Raw genomic sequence first — 18,776 nt, forward strand, 5'->3', positions numbered from 1 at the left:
AATTAGGGCTGTCAAACGATTAAAATTTTTAATCGCGATTAATCTCAGAATTGCATGTAGTTAATCGCGATTAATCACATTTAAAAAAATCTGTGTAAATGTTATAGAAAAGAAGGATTTTTAAGAGAAATGTTACAATTAAAATGGTGAACACATTTTATGCTAAATGTACTTATGTTAAAAACTGCTGGGACAAGAGCAGCTTTTTTCTTGTTTTGGGACAAGAAAACTGTAAGGGAGTTTTTGTAACAGACTTATCTGTGGTTGTATTGTGACAATGGTTAGATAGATGGATGGATGGATGGATGGATGGATGGATGGATGGATGGATGGATGGATGGATGGATGGATGGATGGATGGATGGATGGATGGATGGATGGATGGATACTTTATTGATCCTGAAGGAAATTAAAGCCCCAGTAGCATAATACAACAAATAATTAACAGTAAAAAAACAAAACAAAAGCAAACAGAAAAAAAAAATAGAACCGAGTCTTTCTTGTTATTTACATAAAATGAATAACTGTAATGATGCATAAGGTATATTGCTAGTGTAAAAATTGAATAGTAATTAAACTATCAGATTATTAAATAGTAAAGTGACGTGACAATATTGCACAATTAGGCCAATATAGCCACATATATACAGTACATGCACATATATACCCATATACATACATATTCACACATGTAAATACCCATATACATACATATTCACATATGCAAATACATACACACATAATCAAATGTACACATATGCAAATACATACATATAGATACTGTAGTATGGACGTTTCTACACAAAGTGAGTGTGTTTTGACCCTTTAGGGCTTCCATAGTTCATGGACTAGCGTGCTTGACTCAGCTGTCCGGTATTCGGTACCATAACAGAAGTAATAAAGTGTTTTGCTCCCGACAACTTGTGAATATAGCGTGTATTTATTTCTTTATTATGCAAGTGCATCACTACAACGCTTGGTTATATTATTTTAACAAACCGCAAATAAACAATGGTGCCAAGTCCGACATTAAAACGTTGGTTCTACCAGTCAAGTCTCAACATGAACTAGAATTTGCGTTAACGGCACTAATTTTTTAAATCGCGTTAAATTGAGATCGCGTTAATGCGTTATTATCGCGTTAACTTCGACAGCCCTACAAGTAATTAACATTATTTACACAGAAAAATTATTTACACTCTAAAAGATAAAAATAAAATCTTTGCACTCTTGTAAGTTGAATTTACATTTTTGCTTTAAATATTAAATATTAACTGTGTGTGTGCAGATGCTGCATAGTCCGTGTGTGACCCGTAGTCCTGTGTTTGTGTGTGTTCAGTCTTTTCCAGCTCTGTGGTGTGTGATGGAGGCCACAGCTCTAGGAAAAAAGCTGTTCCTTAGTCTATTTGTGCGTGCTTTTATTGTCCTGAATCGTTTGCCTGATGGTAGTAGCTGGAACAGTGTGTGTCCGGGGTGTGTGGTGTCTTTGATGATGCTGCTAGCCTTCTTCCTGAGTCAGCAAGTATACAACACGTCCAGGTGTGAAAGTTCTGTGCCAATAATCCACTGAGCTGTTTTCACTACGCGGTGCAGATCCTTACGCTCAGCGGCAGTGCAGCTTGAATACCACACTGTGAAATTGTTGGTCAGAATACTTTCAATTGTGCTCTTGTAAAAGTTTACAAGTAGTTTCTTCCGTAGTTTGGCCTTTTTCAGCTTCCTGAGAAAGAAGAGTTTTTGTTGAGCTTTCTTAATCAGGTGTGAGGTGTTAACAGTCCATGTCAGCTGGTCAGACATGTAGACTCCGAGGAATTTCAGGCTTTTCACCATCTCCACCTTGTCTCCATTGATGTGCAGGGGGAGGTGGTCTATCTCCTTTGTCCTTCGAAAGTCAATGACGATCTCCTTTGTCTTTGAGGTGTTAAGAGCCAGGTGGTTTAATCTGCACCAATCAGACAAGTGAGCTACCTCCTGCCTGTAGGCCATCTCCTGATTGTTGGAGATCAGTCCGACTATTGTTGTGTCGTCTGCAAATTTAATTATTCTGTTGGAATTGTGAATGGGGGTACAGTCCTGTGTAAAAAGTGTGAAAAGCATAGGGCTTAACACACAACCCTGCTGAGTTCCTGTGTTTACGATGAGGGTGGAGGAGGTGTGGTTGTCAATTTTCACCTTTTGTGGACGTCCAGTGAGAAAGTCCATAATCCAGGTACACATTGAGGAAGTCAGGCCCAGGTTCACCAGTTTGCTGACCAGTTTCTTGGGGATGATCGTGTTAAATGCGGAGCTAAAGTCCACAAATAAAATCCTTACATAGCTGTCAGGTTCCTCCAAATGTGTCAGCGCGGTGTGGAGTGCTGTTGTGATGGCGTCCTCTGTGGAGCATGTCCAGGCCAGGTGGGATGACTGTTCTGATGTGTGAAAGCACCAGTTTCTCAAAGCATTTCATGACTATGGGTGTTAAAGCCACTGGACGATAGTCATTCAGGCATGATGAAGCTGATTTCTTGGGTACAGGAACGATGGTGGAGGATTTGAGACATGTTGGGACAGCAGCTTGTTGGAGTGAGAGGTTAAATATGTTGGTAAACACCTCTGTAAGCTGGTCGGCACATGCTTTCAGCACCCGGCCGGGAACTCCATCTGGACCTGCTGCTTTGCTTGCATTGACTTTCCTCAGTGTGGTTCTCACCTGATGGTGGTTTAGAACCAGTGTTGGTCCTCCAGCAGTTGGGTTGCTGAGTGGCGGGATGGGCAGAGCCACATTCTGAGTGTCAAAGCGGGCAAAGAATTGGTTCAGAGCATCGGGCAGTGTCGGATCATCATTAGGCAGGACATTGGTGGTGTTGTAGTCGGACAGTGCCTTTATACCATTCCACATGCTGTGTGCATTGTTGTTGCTGAAATGGTCCTCAATGCGCTGTTTGTATTTCCGTTTTGCCTCCCTGATGCCTCTTTTAAGTTTCCCTCGTGCTTCACTGTAGGTTTGTTTGTCACCTGACCTGAATGCTGCATCATGCTCCTTAAGTAGTGTCTTCACCTTGCCATTTATCCATGGTTTTTGATTGGGAAATACCTTTATTGTTCTTTGTGTTAGCACATTTTCTGTACAAAAGTTTATGTATCCTAGAACTGAAGCAGTGTATTCCTCCAAGTCTGTCCCCTCTGCAAACAAGTCCCAATTTGTGCTATCAAAGCAGTCCTGTAGCATTGAGGTGGCTTCCTCAGACCACACTTGTACTGTCCTGATAGTTGGTTTTGTTCTGCAGATCTTTGGTCTGTAAGCTGGGATCAGAGTAAGAGAAATATGATCCGATTGTCCTAAATGTGCAGATGGAGAGGCTTTAAACATCCCTGAGACGTTCGTGTACACTTGGTCCAGGGTTTTGTTCTCTCTTGTCGGGAAACATACATTCCTGTGGAATTTGGGCATGACCGATTTTAGATCCGCATGATTGAAATCCCCTGCTACAATAATAACACCGTCCGGGTGCGCAGTCAGCTGGTTATTAATGCTGTCATGTAGCTTTTCCAGTGCTAACCTGGCATTAGCGTCTGGGGGGATGTATACTGCCGTGATTGTTATTGTGGTAAATTCCCTCGGTAAAGAGAACGGTCGGCACCTTACCGTTAAAAGTTCCAGGTTTTGGCAGCAGTGCATGTCGCTGATGACTGTGGCTGTACACCAGATGTTGTTGACATAAACACACAGTCCACCTCCTCTGCTTTTTCCAGAGTCTCGTGTCCGATCCGCTCTGTGTAGCCGGCGAGTTCGATAGCGGCGTCCGGGATGTTGGAGTTCAGCCAGGTCTCTGAGATGATCTTCGCACAGTGAGGAGTTGTTTTCGCTCTAATCTCGTCCATTTTATTGACGAGAGACCTGGAGTTGGCAAGGAACAAGCTTGGAAGTGCCGGTCTGTAGGGTTTTATTTTCAGCCTTGCGCAGAGTCCAGCTCGTTTCCCCCGTTTCTGTTTCCTTTCCCTCCGCCGCCTGCGTCGCTTCACTGGTGGAATAGCGATACCGAAAGTCTCTGATGTGTTCCGTATCTCCGGTGGGATGAAAGTTGTATTAAATGGAAAAGCGGTGGGATTATCCCTTATAAAAAATAACTCCGATCTAGTGTAACTGTTAAGAGCTACTGCTCTACTGATAAAAGAAAAGGTAAAAAAGAAAAGTAAAAGACTAGAATAAAGAGAAGATAGAGAGAGCCGAGCCGCTGCGTCCGTGCACGCCGCCATCCTGAGAAATCATCCTGAGAAAGAAAAGATAACTGAAAAGACTTCTGTTATTCGGTCAAGACATGAGCAGCCAAGTGATATTGACGTGATGGAAAATAATGACATACCAGCCTTTATTGATCAAATACCAAATCATTTCTGGGCTCAGAATGAGGTATGATATTGGGTCAATAAAGGGTCCATCTCCAGTTAAAGTGGTACCAAAATCAGCTAACAGAACTTATCGAGCTCAATATCCCATGTCAAAAGAAGCAGAAGAAGGGTTATCTAAAAATACAAATTCGCTTTTGGAAAAAGGAGCCATTGTTCCATGTGAATATTCACCGGTGAATAGCCCTTTGTTAGCTGTTTTAAAAAATAATGGAAAATATAAATTGGTACAAGATTTGAGAGCGGTAAATGAAGCGGTATATCCTGCAGTTCCTATTGTACCTAATCCTGCTACTATTCTGTCCGAAATACCACCTGATGCTATGTATTTTTCAGTAATTGACCTGGCTAATGCATTTTTAGTATACCTGTGGAAGCTCAAAGTCAATACTGGTTTGCATTTACCTTCAAAGGTAAAAGATATACATGGACAGTTATGTCACAAGGGTACACTGATTCTCCAAATATATTTTCACGGGAATTACACCGTAGTTTGGAGGGGTTTATGGCACCCAGTGGGAGCACATTATTGCAATATGTTGATGACCTTCTGCTCGCAAGTCCATACCAAGAAGCATGCATGGTAGATACAGAGGCATTGCTCGGATATCTAGTAGAGAATGGGCACAAGAGTTCTAAAAGTAAACTACAGTTAGTAAAAACCTCGGTTTCATATTTGGGGCATAAAATTGCTGCCAAAGGTCGTTCTGTACATCCAGACAGGATAGAAGCCATAATGAAACTGCCCAAGCCTAGCACTAAAAAGCAACCTATGTCAGTACTGGGTGTTATGAATTATTTGAAACATTGGATACCAGACTTTGCAGAGATCGCCCAACCCATTTCAAATTTAGCTCGTAATGCACAAACTGGTATTAATGAGTTAATAGAATGGACCTCTGAGACAGATTTGGCATTTGAAAGGTTGAAACTACAAATTTCTACTGCTCCATGTTTGGGTAATCCAGATTACACCAAGATTTTTAGATTATATGTACATGAAAATAATGGGTACATGTCAGCAGTGATAACTCAAACCTTTGGTGAACAGCAGCGTCCTATAGCCTACTATTCTAAAAGATTGGATGCTGTCATGAGGGGACACCCGCCTTGCATACGTGCATTAGCTGCAACCACGGAGGCTGTCCTATGTTCATCTGATCTGGTAGCATTGCATACATTGGAGGTGTATGTAGCGCATGATGTCCACAAAATTCTCACTTCAAAGAGAACAATGCATCTTTCAAATGCCAGACTGCTTACTTTTCAAAATGTGCTGTTCTCTTTACATAATGTAACGATTCACAGGTGTAACACTATTAACCCTGCCACATTATTTATTACCTTGCAGTGAGGACGGAATGCCGCATGACTGTTTAACAGTACTTGAGATTAATGAGAAACCCAGATCTGATCTCACAGATGTACCCAATGAGAATTCTGATGTTATGTGTTTGTAGATGGATCCCAACTGAAGTTGGAAAATGAGCATTAACAAGAGCTTGCATAATAGCAAAAAATAAGTCTTTAACTGTTCACACAGACAGTAATTATGCATTTTGAACTGTACATAGCACAGGCATTACCTGGAAGCATCGGGGGTTTGTAACTTCATCTGGGAAGCCTGTAGCACACAAACTTCTGATAGAAAATTTGTTAAAAGCTGTTAAGCTTCCAATCTCAATTTCTGTCTGTAAATGCAAAGCTCACTCAAAAACAGGGGATGCAACATCTGCCGGAAATTTATTTGCAGATCATGTAGCTAAAAGAACAGCCATGTCAGAAGATTTACATTCACATTTTCAGCATTTAGCAGACGCTTTTATCCAAAGCGACTTACACAATGAGTGGAACATGATGAGCAAATGAGGGTTAAGGGCTCAGGGACCCAACAGTGGCAACTTGGTGGTGGTGGGGCTTCAACCAGCAACCTTCTGCTTACTAGTACAGTACCTTAACCACTGAGCTACCACTGGCCCTAGATGCAGTAGTGATGCAGTAGTGCTTCAGATGGTTTCCACACGAGCACAACAAAACACTGGGACCTGGTTGGATGACCAAAACAAACCTGCAATTCCAAAATTCCTTGCAAAAGTAAACCATTCAGTAGATCATAAATCAAAATCAGCTATGACAGGCTTGGTTAACAAATATTGGTATGCACCTGGATTTTCACAATTTGCCAAAACATATTGTGAAAGGTGTGTAGTATGCATACAAATGAATATTGGCAAGGGTATTCTGCCCAATGTAAGTGCACACCAACCTCACAGTGGTCCGTTTGAACATCTATTGATGGATTTCATTGAACTAACACCATGTCAACAATTTAAATATTGTCTTGTCATTGTTGATTTATTCTCAAAATACCCAGAAGTTTTTCCTTGCAGGCGACAGGATGCAGTTACAGTGGCTAAGTGTCTTTTAGGAGAAATCATTCCACGGTGGGGCATTCCACACAAGTTATCTTCGGATAACGGCACACATTTTGTGAACAAAATCATTACACATTTATCAGAAACACTGACATTTGATGTAAAGACACATTGTGCTTATCACCCACAGTCCTCCGGAGCAGTGGAGAGATTAAATCAAACAGTAAAACAGAAATTGGCTAAAGTATGAATGGACACAGGCCTGAATTGGGTACAGGCTTTACCATTAGTGTTAATGAACATTTGTGGTCGAGCTAATAGACAAACTGGACTTTCACCATTTGAAGTCCTTACCGGATTACCTATGAGAATTACACAAACTTTACCATACAGACTAAGAGACACTGAAAAAACATTGCAACAAGTGGATGATAGCATGATTAAATACATGATGGGTTTACACAAATCTCTTGTATCTGTTGGCCAGTGCCAACAGATTCCTTACACTCCATACAAATTGGGGATTGGATTGTGGTAAAGGACTTCCGGAGGAAATCATGGAAATTGCCTAGATGTTTGGGGCTCTGGCAAGTCCTTCACATCACACCGACTGCTGTTCAAGAGGCTGAGAGGAAAATTCACACACCTGATCTAAGCAGTTAAAGATGACTACGACGATTTACATCTGTACATTTTCGTTCTTTTTCCTAAACAAACTCAGTAACATTTAGTTACCAAAAAAAAAAAAAAATGGAGGAATTGTGGTGGATTTTTATGTATATAATAATTTGTGTGTGTATATATATATATATATATATATATATATGTGTGTGTGTGTGTGTGTGTGTGTGTGTGTGTGTGTGTGTGTGTGTGTGTATTAACTTGTGTGATTTTAGATTTGTTGTAATTTTTGTGATGTGTATGGGGTAATTTAGGAACTAACAAATGGTTTACAACTGAAGTTTACGACTGGAAGATAACACCAAGAACAGGATTCACTCATGGGGGGTCTGGAATTTCACAACTGGGCTCGTCTTTAAAGTTTTACATCTGTTTCACCCTTGGGGGTCTTTGATTCTTTTAAACAATGCATGGGGAATTAGCTAATGGGATACGAACTGTATGCATTTCATGTTGAAAGTATAAAAGACACAAGTGTTAACATCTCGTGGAAGGTTTGGTCAGATCTGTTCTGAAGCCTTCCCGCTGGCGTTACGTTCTTAAGAATAAAGGGTATTCTTAATTCCTAATGCCTAGTTCACACTACACGATTTTTGGCCAGATTTCGCTCGGCGACTGGTCGGCGCTTGATTTTCCGGGTCGGGAGCAACTCAGCGTTCGCTCGGCGATCAAAACTCGGCTCGCAGTCGCTAAGTGTGAACTATCCAACAACTCGACCCGACCGGCTCGCCGACCGCTCGGCGACTGGATCGAGTTTTCTAGCACGCCAGATATCTGATCTCAGACGGGCAACTGGGAATGAGTGACATGCCGAACAGCCAATGAGAACGCAGGATACGGTGTGAGGGGAAATTCAGGAGAGGATATAGTTTATACAAGGACACACCGGCACACACACGTTTTACAGTATTTCTGATTTGATCCTCTACAAAACATAACACCCACGCTGCATTACAAAATTATTAATTAACCTCCAACTTACTGCAGAACAAGCCATATAATGTTTGTGTTGCCAAATCCACTCAGATTCATTTATTTTCCTCTTTGATTTTACACTGCACATCAGCTCACAAACTTTGATCACTCGCTACATGTTGACGTGCATTTTTGGACGTGGTATCATTAAACCATTAGTCACTTCTCGCGTTTGTTCTCGTGACTAAACGTAGTTTGGGAGAGCAGAGAAGCTCACCTGCGATTCCAGTTGGTGATGGATCGTGTAGTGTGAAACCCCCGATCGCCGATCAGTCGTGTAGTGTGAAATATACACCGACTGAAAGACTCCCGAGTGCAAGAGATTAAGTCGTATAGTGTGAACTGTACAGCGACCTGACGACTGGGAAAGTCGTGTAGTGTGAACTTGGCATAAGGCAAACTGGTCTGGTCTGGTTATTATAGCGGAAAAGAATTTTTGCCACTACAGTCCTTACAGCGGCTTTATGGTTGTGGTTTGTTAGCATCCCAGCGGCGGTTCAATGGCAGGCTCTGTACGAGCGGCGCTGTGCTAAAGGCGAGCAGATTTCGGATTTGTTTTGATTGTGTGACTCCTGCTTTTGTTTATTATTAAAGATTATTGATCTTTTCCCGTGAGTGTCTGACCAGTTTATACTGAGCCTGACAATAAGTACTAATAAGATAACTGGAATAGAAGAGAGAAAACCTAAAACAACAACAATAAATGAGGAATTTCAGACCAAAGTAATCAGAGAGGTGTTTGGACCTCCAATCAATACTTTATTCTGAACACTTCCTACTTCCTCTCTGTCCGACTGCTTATCTGAAACCAAGACCTGGTTTTCAAACGACTTCCTAAAATTAAATACGGATAAAACTGAAATCCTCGAGGGTACAAAGCGCAATCTAACTAAAACTGATGCGTTTACTTTAAAAAATGGATAATTCTGTTGTGTTTCCTTCCCCTCAAGTTAAAAGTCTGGGTGTTACTCTAGATAACAATCTTTCCTTTAAAGCACATATCAATAATATCACACGGTCTGCTTACTTTCATCTACGAACATCAATCGTCTCCGCCCATTCCTCTCCTCTAGAAGTGCTGCTGTTCTCGTTCACCCCCTGGTCAGATCCCGTATTGATTATTGTAATTCTCTTCCCTTCGGTGTACCCCAAAAACTCTCCTAAAATTACATCTGGTCCAGAACTCTGCTGCTCGGACTATCACCAGAACACCTTCCATCAAACACATCACTCCGGTTCTCAAGTGGCTTTATCAGCTTCCTGTCTAGTACCATGTACATTTGAAGATATTGTTATTTACATTTAAGGCTCTCCATGGCCTAGCACCACCATATCTCACTGACCTTATCCAAATTTACACGCCCTCCCGTATGCTCAGATCGTCTTCTGTTTTCAGCTTTCTATTCCCTCCATAAGTCTGTCCACTATAGAAACTTCAAACTAGCCTACAATGAATTCACTTGATTGTTCAGTGTTGATTGTATGTGTCTTGTATTGTCTGTGTATTGTTGTTTAACCGCTCTGTAAGATGTAAGGTGTCCTTGAGGGCTTTGAAAGGCGCCTAGAAATTAAATGCATCATTATTATTGAACAATACTCTAAAGAACGGCAATCCACCAAATAAGTAAAAATCCAAAAAAAAAAAAAAAAAAAAATAATCACTTACCTGACCTGATTTGCCCGCTCCACCATTGGTTAGAACATCAGGTCTTCTACTCCCTGAGTCACTGGCTGAGTTTGAGAGAAAGATTCCTGCAAAACCGAGTGTGGACTTGGAGGAACTCATCACACACAGACAGTAAGAAGTATTTGTTGTTGATTTTTGTTTTTGTCTTTTTAAACATAGAATGTTAGTATTGTTTAAACATCAAGTCAAGTCAAATTCATCAAATTTGTTTATTTTTTATAATGAACATTGTCGCAGGGCAACTTTACAAGAATCCAGGAACAGAACAATAACCCCTGTTGGGCAGCAGAGGGCGACAGTGGCAGGAAAAACTCCCCTAAAAATACAGAACGAAACCTTGAGAGGAACCAGACTCAGCAGCTCCATCCTTTTTGGGTGGCCTGAGGGATAATACTCATATCTACGAGAGAAGCTGCACATTTAATAAATACTTAAGCTTAGCTAATAAAATTACAACTTAATGTAATAATTAATGGTTTAAATGTGTATTCAAATATTTTATTTATACATATCTAGATTATACATATCTTTATTTATACACATCTAGATTATACATATCTTTATTTATACACATCTAGATTATACATATCTTTATTTATACAAATCTAGATTAAACATATCTTTATTTATACATATCCAGATTATACATATCTTTATTTATGCAAATCTAGATTATACATATTTTTATTTATACATATCTAGATTATACATATTCTTATTTATACATATCTAGATTATACATATCTTTATTTATACACATCTAGATTATACATATCTTTATTTATACACATCTAGATTATACATATCTTTATTTATACAAATCTAGATTAAACATATCTTTATTTATACATATCCAGATTATACATATCTTTATTTATGCAAATCTAGATTATACATATTTTTATTTATACATATCTAGATTATGCATATTCTTATTTATACATATCTAGATTATACATATCTTTATTTATACATATCTAGATTATACATATCTTTATTTATACAAATCTAGATTATACATATCTTTATTTATACATATCTAGATTATACATATCTTTATTCATACAAATCTAAATTATACATATCTTTATTTATACACATCTAGATTATACATATCTTTATTTATACATATCCAGATTATACATATCTTTATTTATACAAATCTAGATTATACATATCTTTATTTATACATATCTAGATTATACATATTCTTATTTATACATATCTAGATTGTACATATTTTTATTTATACATATCTACATTATACAAATCTTTATTTATACATATCCAGATTATACATATCTTTATTTATACATATCTAGATTATACATATTCTTATTTATACATTTCTAGATTATACATATCTTTATTTATACATATCTAGATTATACATCTTTATTTATACATATCTAGATTATACATATTCTTATTTATACATATCTAGATTATACATATCTTTATTTATACACATCTAGATTATACATATCTTTATTTATACAAATCTAGATTATACATCTTTATTTATACATATCTAGATTATACATATTCTTATTTATACATATCTAGATTATACATATCTTTATTTATACATATCTAGATTATACATATCTTTATTTATACAAATCTAGATTATACATATCTTTATTTATACATATCTAGATTATACATATTCTTATTTATACATATCTAGATTATACATATCTTTATTTATACACATCTAGATTATACATATCTTTATTTATACACATCTAGATTATACATATCTTTATTTATACAAATCTAGATTATACATATCTTTATTTATACATATCCAGATTATACATATGCTTATTTATACAAATCTAGATTAGACATATCTTTATTTATACAAATCTAGATTAGACATATCTTTATTTATACAAATCTAGATTATACATATCTTTATTTATACATATCTAGATTATGCATATCTTTATTTATACATATCTAGATTATACATATCTTTATTTATACAAATCTAGATTATACATATATTTATTTATACACATCTAGATTATACATATCTTTATTTATACATATCCAGATTATACATATCTTTATTTATACAAATCTAGATTATACATATCTTTATTTATACAAATCTAGATTATACATATTCTTATTTATACATATCTAGATTATACATATCTTTATTTATACATATCTAGATTATACATCTTTATTTATACATATCTAGATTTTACATATTCTTATTTATACATATCTAGATTATACATATCTTTATTTATACATATCTAGATTATACATATCTTTATTTATACAAATCTAGATTATACATATCTTTATTTATACATATCTAGATTATACATATTCTTATTTATTCATATCTAGATTATACATATCTTTATTTATACACATCTAGATTATACATATCTTTATTTATACATATCTAGATTATACATATCTTTATTTATACGAATCTAGATTATACATATCTTTATTTATACACATCTAGATCATACATATCTTTATTTATACATATCCAGATTATACATATCTTTATTTATACATATCTAGATTATACATATATTTAATTATACAAATCTAGATTATACATATTCTTATTTATACATATCTTTATTTATACATATCTTTATTTATACAAATCTAGATTATACATATTCTTATTTATACATATCTTTATTTATACATATCTTTATTTATACATATCTAGATTATACATATTCTTATTTATACATATCTTTATTTATACATATCTTTATTTATACATATCTAGATTATACATATCTTTATACATATCTAAATTATACATATCTTTATTTATACATATCTAGAAGCAGGACGAAGGTTCGCATTGAGTCCGGTTTCTATTAAGAGTTTTCCCTCAACACTGTTGGCCTGTACTTGCTCATTAGGGTCGGTAGAGTTGCTTTGAGATAATGTCAACTGTAAAATGTGTTATACAAATAAATTTGACTTGATCATTAACCACATTTTACTTCGTCTATCCATGGAAAGTCTGGAAAAAACGAAGGTGAGGCAACTATGTGTTTATGCCCAATAAAATAAGATGTAAAACAAGCTCATGATCAGGAGTCCACAAACTATTGTAGCAGATGGCACCTGAAATCTAATAAATCAGTGGATCATTAATAATCTAAAACTGAATGAGCTCTTCTTCCTCTTCCTTTAGTCTAAACATTCAGCAAACCCTACTCGTCCTGATTTCCATGCAAATCCTTTAAAAACAAAACAACCTGGATTTACACACCAAATTAAGGCCTGAACAACAAGACTGACCAACAGTTTCTACCCACAGGCAATCAGGCTTGTGAACAAACATGGACTATCACACACACAACTTTAACATGAACATTAAACTTCATAATACAATGCACAACTGCATATCCAATGACTGCTGCTATGCATATTTGCACCTTAAAACAACTTAAAATAACTTAAAATGCTGCAATATTCTTTAACATTGCACAATTTTTCTGCACCTTAAACAACTGCTGCTATGTGCCTTTTTTTACTACCCTAGTTTACTTTTATTTCTATTTTTACTCATTGTATATAAAAGTTTTTATAGTTTAAGTTTATATTTAAAAAGTTTTTATACTAAGTTTTTTATTGTGTTAGTTTAATTTTTGTTTTTATGTATAATATTTATATTGAAGTCTGGAGGACGAACAAAGTAAGAATTTCATTGTACAGTGTAACTGCTGGTTTTTCTGTGCACATGACAATAAAACTCTTGAATCTCTTGAAATGCTGATGACTTCAGGTCACAGACTAAAGGAACATGTGAGGAGGAGGTAGAATATAAAAGAATATATAAACTGTGTATGAGTTAATGATCTGATCTCCATTTCTTACCTGATGAACTATTTTCCCACAATGCATCATTGTAAAGGACCTCTTTTACCCCCTCTCTTAGTTTATGCAAAGCAAGATGACCTTCGGTAACCTGCCCAGTGCTTTCTTAGGGATGAACTGAAGCAACAATTTCAAGCCAGAATCAGTGACTGACCTCATGAAAGCTCTTCAGACTGAGTGGACGATAAACTCCAGCATTGTGAAATGTTCTCCCAGAAAAAACCAGGGTGAGGCGACTATGTATTAATGCTGATGGTTTAGAACAGGATGTTCATGTTTATGGTCAGGAGTCCACAAAGTATTGTAGGAGAAAATAAACGGCAGATAAAGTGTGATAAATCAGATCATTAGTAATCTGAAACTGAATGAGTTCTTCTGTTGCTTTAGGCTGAACGTTCAACAACACCTGCTCATCCTGATTTGCATCTTCTCATTCCGATCCTGGTTGTTTTTTTTTTTTTTTTTTTTTTTTTTTTGGGCTTTGTATGAAAATCACCCACGTCAAAAACTAAAGAGACATACGAGGGGGTAGAGGAACCTTCATCACGTGTAATGAAAGAAAGAAGATAAACTGTGTATGAGTTAATAATTTGATCTCCTCACCTGGTGGACTATTTTCCCACAATGCATCACTGTAAAGAAGTGCTGATAACTTTAGTGCTGATAACAAAGCCAGCTACGCCCTCCATAAAACCATCAAAGCAGCAAAACGAGAGTACAGAGCAAAAGTGGAATCGCAGTTCAACAGCACCAACGTGAGAAGAATGTGGCAGGGATTAAACACCATCACAGACTATAAAGTAAAAACTTGGCACCCAGTTGCTCTGACCTATATCATAAGCAAGTGCTTCGAGAGGCTGGTCAGAGACTTCATCTGCACATCACTGCCTGAAACCCTGGACCCTCTGCAGGTCGCTTACAGACAGAACAGGTCCACTGATGATACGATAGCCCTGACACTACACACTGCTCTATCTCACCTGGACAAGAAGGACACATATGTGAGAATGCTGTTCGTAGACTACAGCTCCGCTTTCAACACCATTGTACCTTCAAGACTGGACATTGGACACTGGATGGAAGCATCACCTCCTCCTCACAGACCCTCAACACCGGAGCCCCCCAGGGCTGCGTTCTGAGTCCCTTGCTCTACTGCCTGTACACACATGACTGCACTGCTAGTCACAGCTCCAACGTCATCATCAAATTTGCAGATGACACGACGATCATAGGTCTGATTTCCAACAGCGACGAGACAACCTACAGAGAGGAGGTCAGCTTCCTGACACACTGGTGCCAGGAAAATAACCTCTATCTGAACGTCAACAAGACCATTGTGGACTTCAGGAAGTAGGAGACAGCGCACATCACCATCACCATCAATGGAGCCACGGTGGAGAGGGTAAGCAGCTTCAGGTTCCTCGGGGTCCACATCACTGAGGATCTCACATGGACAGAACACACCACACGGGTGGTGAAGAAGGCAAGAAGGCCCAACAACGCCTCTTTTTCCTCAGACGGCTCAAGAGGTTTGGCATGAGTACCCGTATCCTCAGGACTTTTTACATGTGCACTGTGGGACGTGTACTGACAGGCTGCATCACTGCCTGGTACCGGAGCTGCACTGCTCTGGAACGGAAAGCCCTGCAGAGGGTCGTGCACTTTACCTTGTGTAACTCATATCTTGCACAATAACTGTACATCTCGGACTTATTATTCCAATTCCATTTTATATATTTATATATATATAAGTTTTTATATAAGTTAATGTGTATATTTTTTTGTAATTAATGTGTATTGGAACTGTGAGGGACTGAGCACCTAAGATTTTCATTCACCTTTCACACCTGTGTTAATGTGATGTGACAATAAAGTGATTTTATTTTATTTAATAGCTTAATCCAGGGTGTAGATACACTTTGCAGGTAGTTTTAGGTTGTATGTGTAACTATTGTGCATTATAATAAAGCGTTTATAATCACCAACCAAGCGTGCCCGCTGTCTGACTCCTGAAAGTGAAAGTGAAAGTGTGAATCATCCATACTAAAACACCCTCTCTTAGTTTATGCAAAGCAGAATCAATAAAGATATGACCTTCGGTAACCTGTCCAGTGCAAGATTTGTATAACACCTTGCATTATGGATGAACTGAAGCAACAATTTCAAGCCAGAATCAGTGACTGACCTCACGAAAGCTCTTTAGATGAGTGGACAATAATCTCCAGCATTGTGAAATGTCCTCCTAGAAAAACCAGGGTGAGGAGGCGACTATGTATTTATGCTGATGGTTTAGAACAGGATGTTCACGTTTATGGTCAAGAGTCCACAAAGTATTGTAGGAGAAAATAAACGGCACCTGAAATCTAATAAATCAGACAATCATTAATAACCTAAAACTAACGAGCTCTTCTTCTCTTGCTTTAGGCTAAACGTTCAACAACACCTGCTTGTCCTGATTTGCATCTTCTCATGTTGATCCAGGTTGTTTTGTGTTTTTTGGGCTTTGTATGAAAATCACCCACATCAAAAACTAAAGAAATATGAGGAGGTAGAGGAACCTTCATCACGTGTATAAAAAGAAGGAAAATATAAGTTATATATATAAATATAAATGTTTATGAATTAATAATCTGATTACCACTCCTCACCTGGTGGACTATTTTCCCACAATGCATTACTGTAAAGAAGTGCTGATAACTTTAGCAAAGTGCGTTTAATTGTTATTCAAACATTAAACTTGAGATGTAAGCAGTGTTTCAGAGCTCTATATTACCCTCCTGTATCTCTGTAATCATTACATTATCCTCTTCTACCCCCTCTATCAGTATATTACCCTCCTGTATCTCTGTAATCGTTACATTATCCTCTTCTATCCCCTCTATCAGTATATTACCCTCCTGTATCTCTGTAATCATTACATTATCCTCTTCTACCCCCTCTATCGGTATATTACCCTCCTGTATCTCTGTAATCATTACATTATCCTCTTCTACCCCCTCTATTAGTATATTACCCTCCTGTATCTCTGTAATCGTTACATTATCCTCTTCTACCCCCTCTATTAGTATATTACCCTCCTGTATCTCTGTAATCATGACATTATCCTCTTCTACCCCCTCTATTAGTATATTACCCTCCTGTATCTCTGTAATCATTACATTATCCTCTTCTACCCCCTCTATTAGTATATTACCCTCCTGTATCTCTGTAATCATTACATTATCCTCTTCTACCCCCTCTATTAGTATATTACCCTCCTGTATCTCTGTAATCATTACATTATCCTCTTCTACCCCCTCTATTAGTATATTACCCTCCTGTATCTCTGTAATCATGACATTATCTTCTTCTACCCCCTCTATCAGTACATTACCCTCCTGTATCTCTGTAATCATTACATTATCCTCTTCTACCCCCTCTATCGGTATATTACCCTCATGTATATCTGTAATCATGACATTATCCTCTTCTACCCCCACTATCAGTATATTACCCTCCTGTATCTCTGTAATCATTACATTATCCTCTTCTACCCCCTCTATCAGTATATTACCCTCCTGTATCTCTGTAATCATTACATTATCCTCTTCTACCTCCTCTATCAGTATATTACCCTCCTGTATCTCTGTAATCGTTACATTATCCTCTTCTACCCCCTCTATCAGTATATCACCCTCCTGTATCTCTGTAATCGTTACATTATCCTCTTCTACCCCCTCTATCAGTATATCACCCTCCTGTATCTCTGTAATCATGACATTATCCTCTTCTACTTCCTCTATCAGTATATTACCCTCCTGTATCTCTGTAATCATTACATTATCCTCTTCTACCCCCTCTATCAGTATATTACCCTCAACCTGCTCATTAGGGGTGTTTGGTCCAGGAATCTGTGAGGTTGCTTTAAAACTACATCCATAGTAAACACTGCACACCAGCACAGCTTCTGGTGACCAGGTGCTGAAGCTGTCCCTGGACAGTGTGAGGAGATCATTGGTCCTGACAACACTCCTGGTCGTGTGCTGAGGGACTGTGCGGGGGAACTCACGGATGTCCTCACAGACATCTTCAACATCTCGCTGAGTCAGGCTGTTGTTCCTACATGTTTTAAAGCCACCACCATAATCCCTGCCCCAAAGAAAGCATCATGTTTTAATGAATACCGCCCAGTTGCACTCACCCCCATCCACATGAAGTGTTTCGAACAGCTAGTCAGGCAACACATCAAATCTGTCCTTCCCCCTCCCTGGACCCCTTCTAGTTTGCAATATTTTTCATATATTTTAGGTTTAGTGTTTATATAATGTTTAGTGTTGCACCATGGGTCTGAGAGTAACGTAATTTTATTCCTCTGGATGTCCTGTACATATTGCAGTATTGACAATAAAGTAGACTTTGACTTTGACTCAATTGGCAACAGTTGTATAAAAAAATCATTAATCTATAAGTTGATGTTCAACAAGTTCCTGGTCAGGAGTCCACAAATTAATGGCACCTGGAACTGAATAAATCAGATGATAATTAAAAATCTAAACCTGAATGAGCTGTTTTTTTTCCCTCTTTCTTTAGACTTGAACGTTCAACAAAACCCGCTTGTCCTGATTTCCATACAAATCCCTTAAAAACACAAAACAACCTGGAATGAAACAAGAGGATGCCGGTAACCTGGGTCACAGACTAAAGAGACACATGAGGACGAGGAAGAGGAACCTTCATCACGTGTAATAAAAAAAAGAAGATAAACTGTGCATGAGTTCATGATCTGATCTGGACTATTTTCCCACAATGCA

The 18,776-nt window shown here is 37.6% G+C and overlaps 1 protein-coding gene across 1 annotated transcript in view; it reads left to right on the plus strand.

Annotated features, from left to right (window-relative positions):
- Window positions 1-18,776, plus strand: part of LOC134309287 (uncharacterized) — a 31,960-nt gene extending 13,184 nt beyond the window's left edge. Inside the window, exon 8 of the mRNA XM_062990950.1 lies at window positions 18,556-18,776. Coding sequence (XP_062847020.1) covers window positions 18,556-18,561 — 6 coding nt within the window. The 3' untranslated portion in view covers window positions 18,562-18,776. The remainder of the gene's footprint in view (window positions 1-18,555) is intronic.

Source organism: Trichomycterus rosablanca, chromosome 2, assembly GCF_030014385.1.
Source record: "Trichomycterus rosablanca isolate fTriRos1 chromosome 2, fTriRos1.hap1, whole genome shotgun sequence".
In the NCBI taxonomy this organism is placed as follows: domain Eukaryota; kingdom Metazoa; phylum Chordata; class Actinopteri; order Siluriformes; family Trichomycteridae; genus Trichomycterus; species Trichomycterus rosablanca.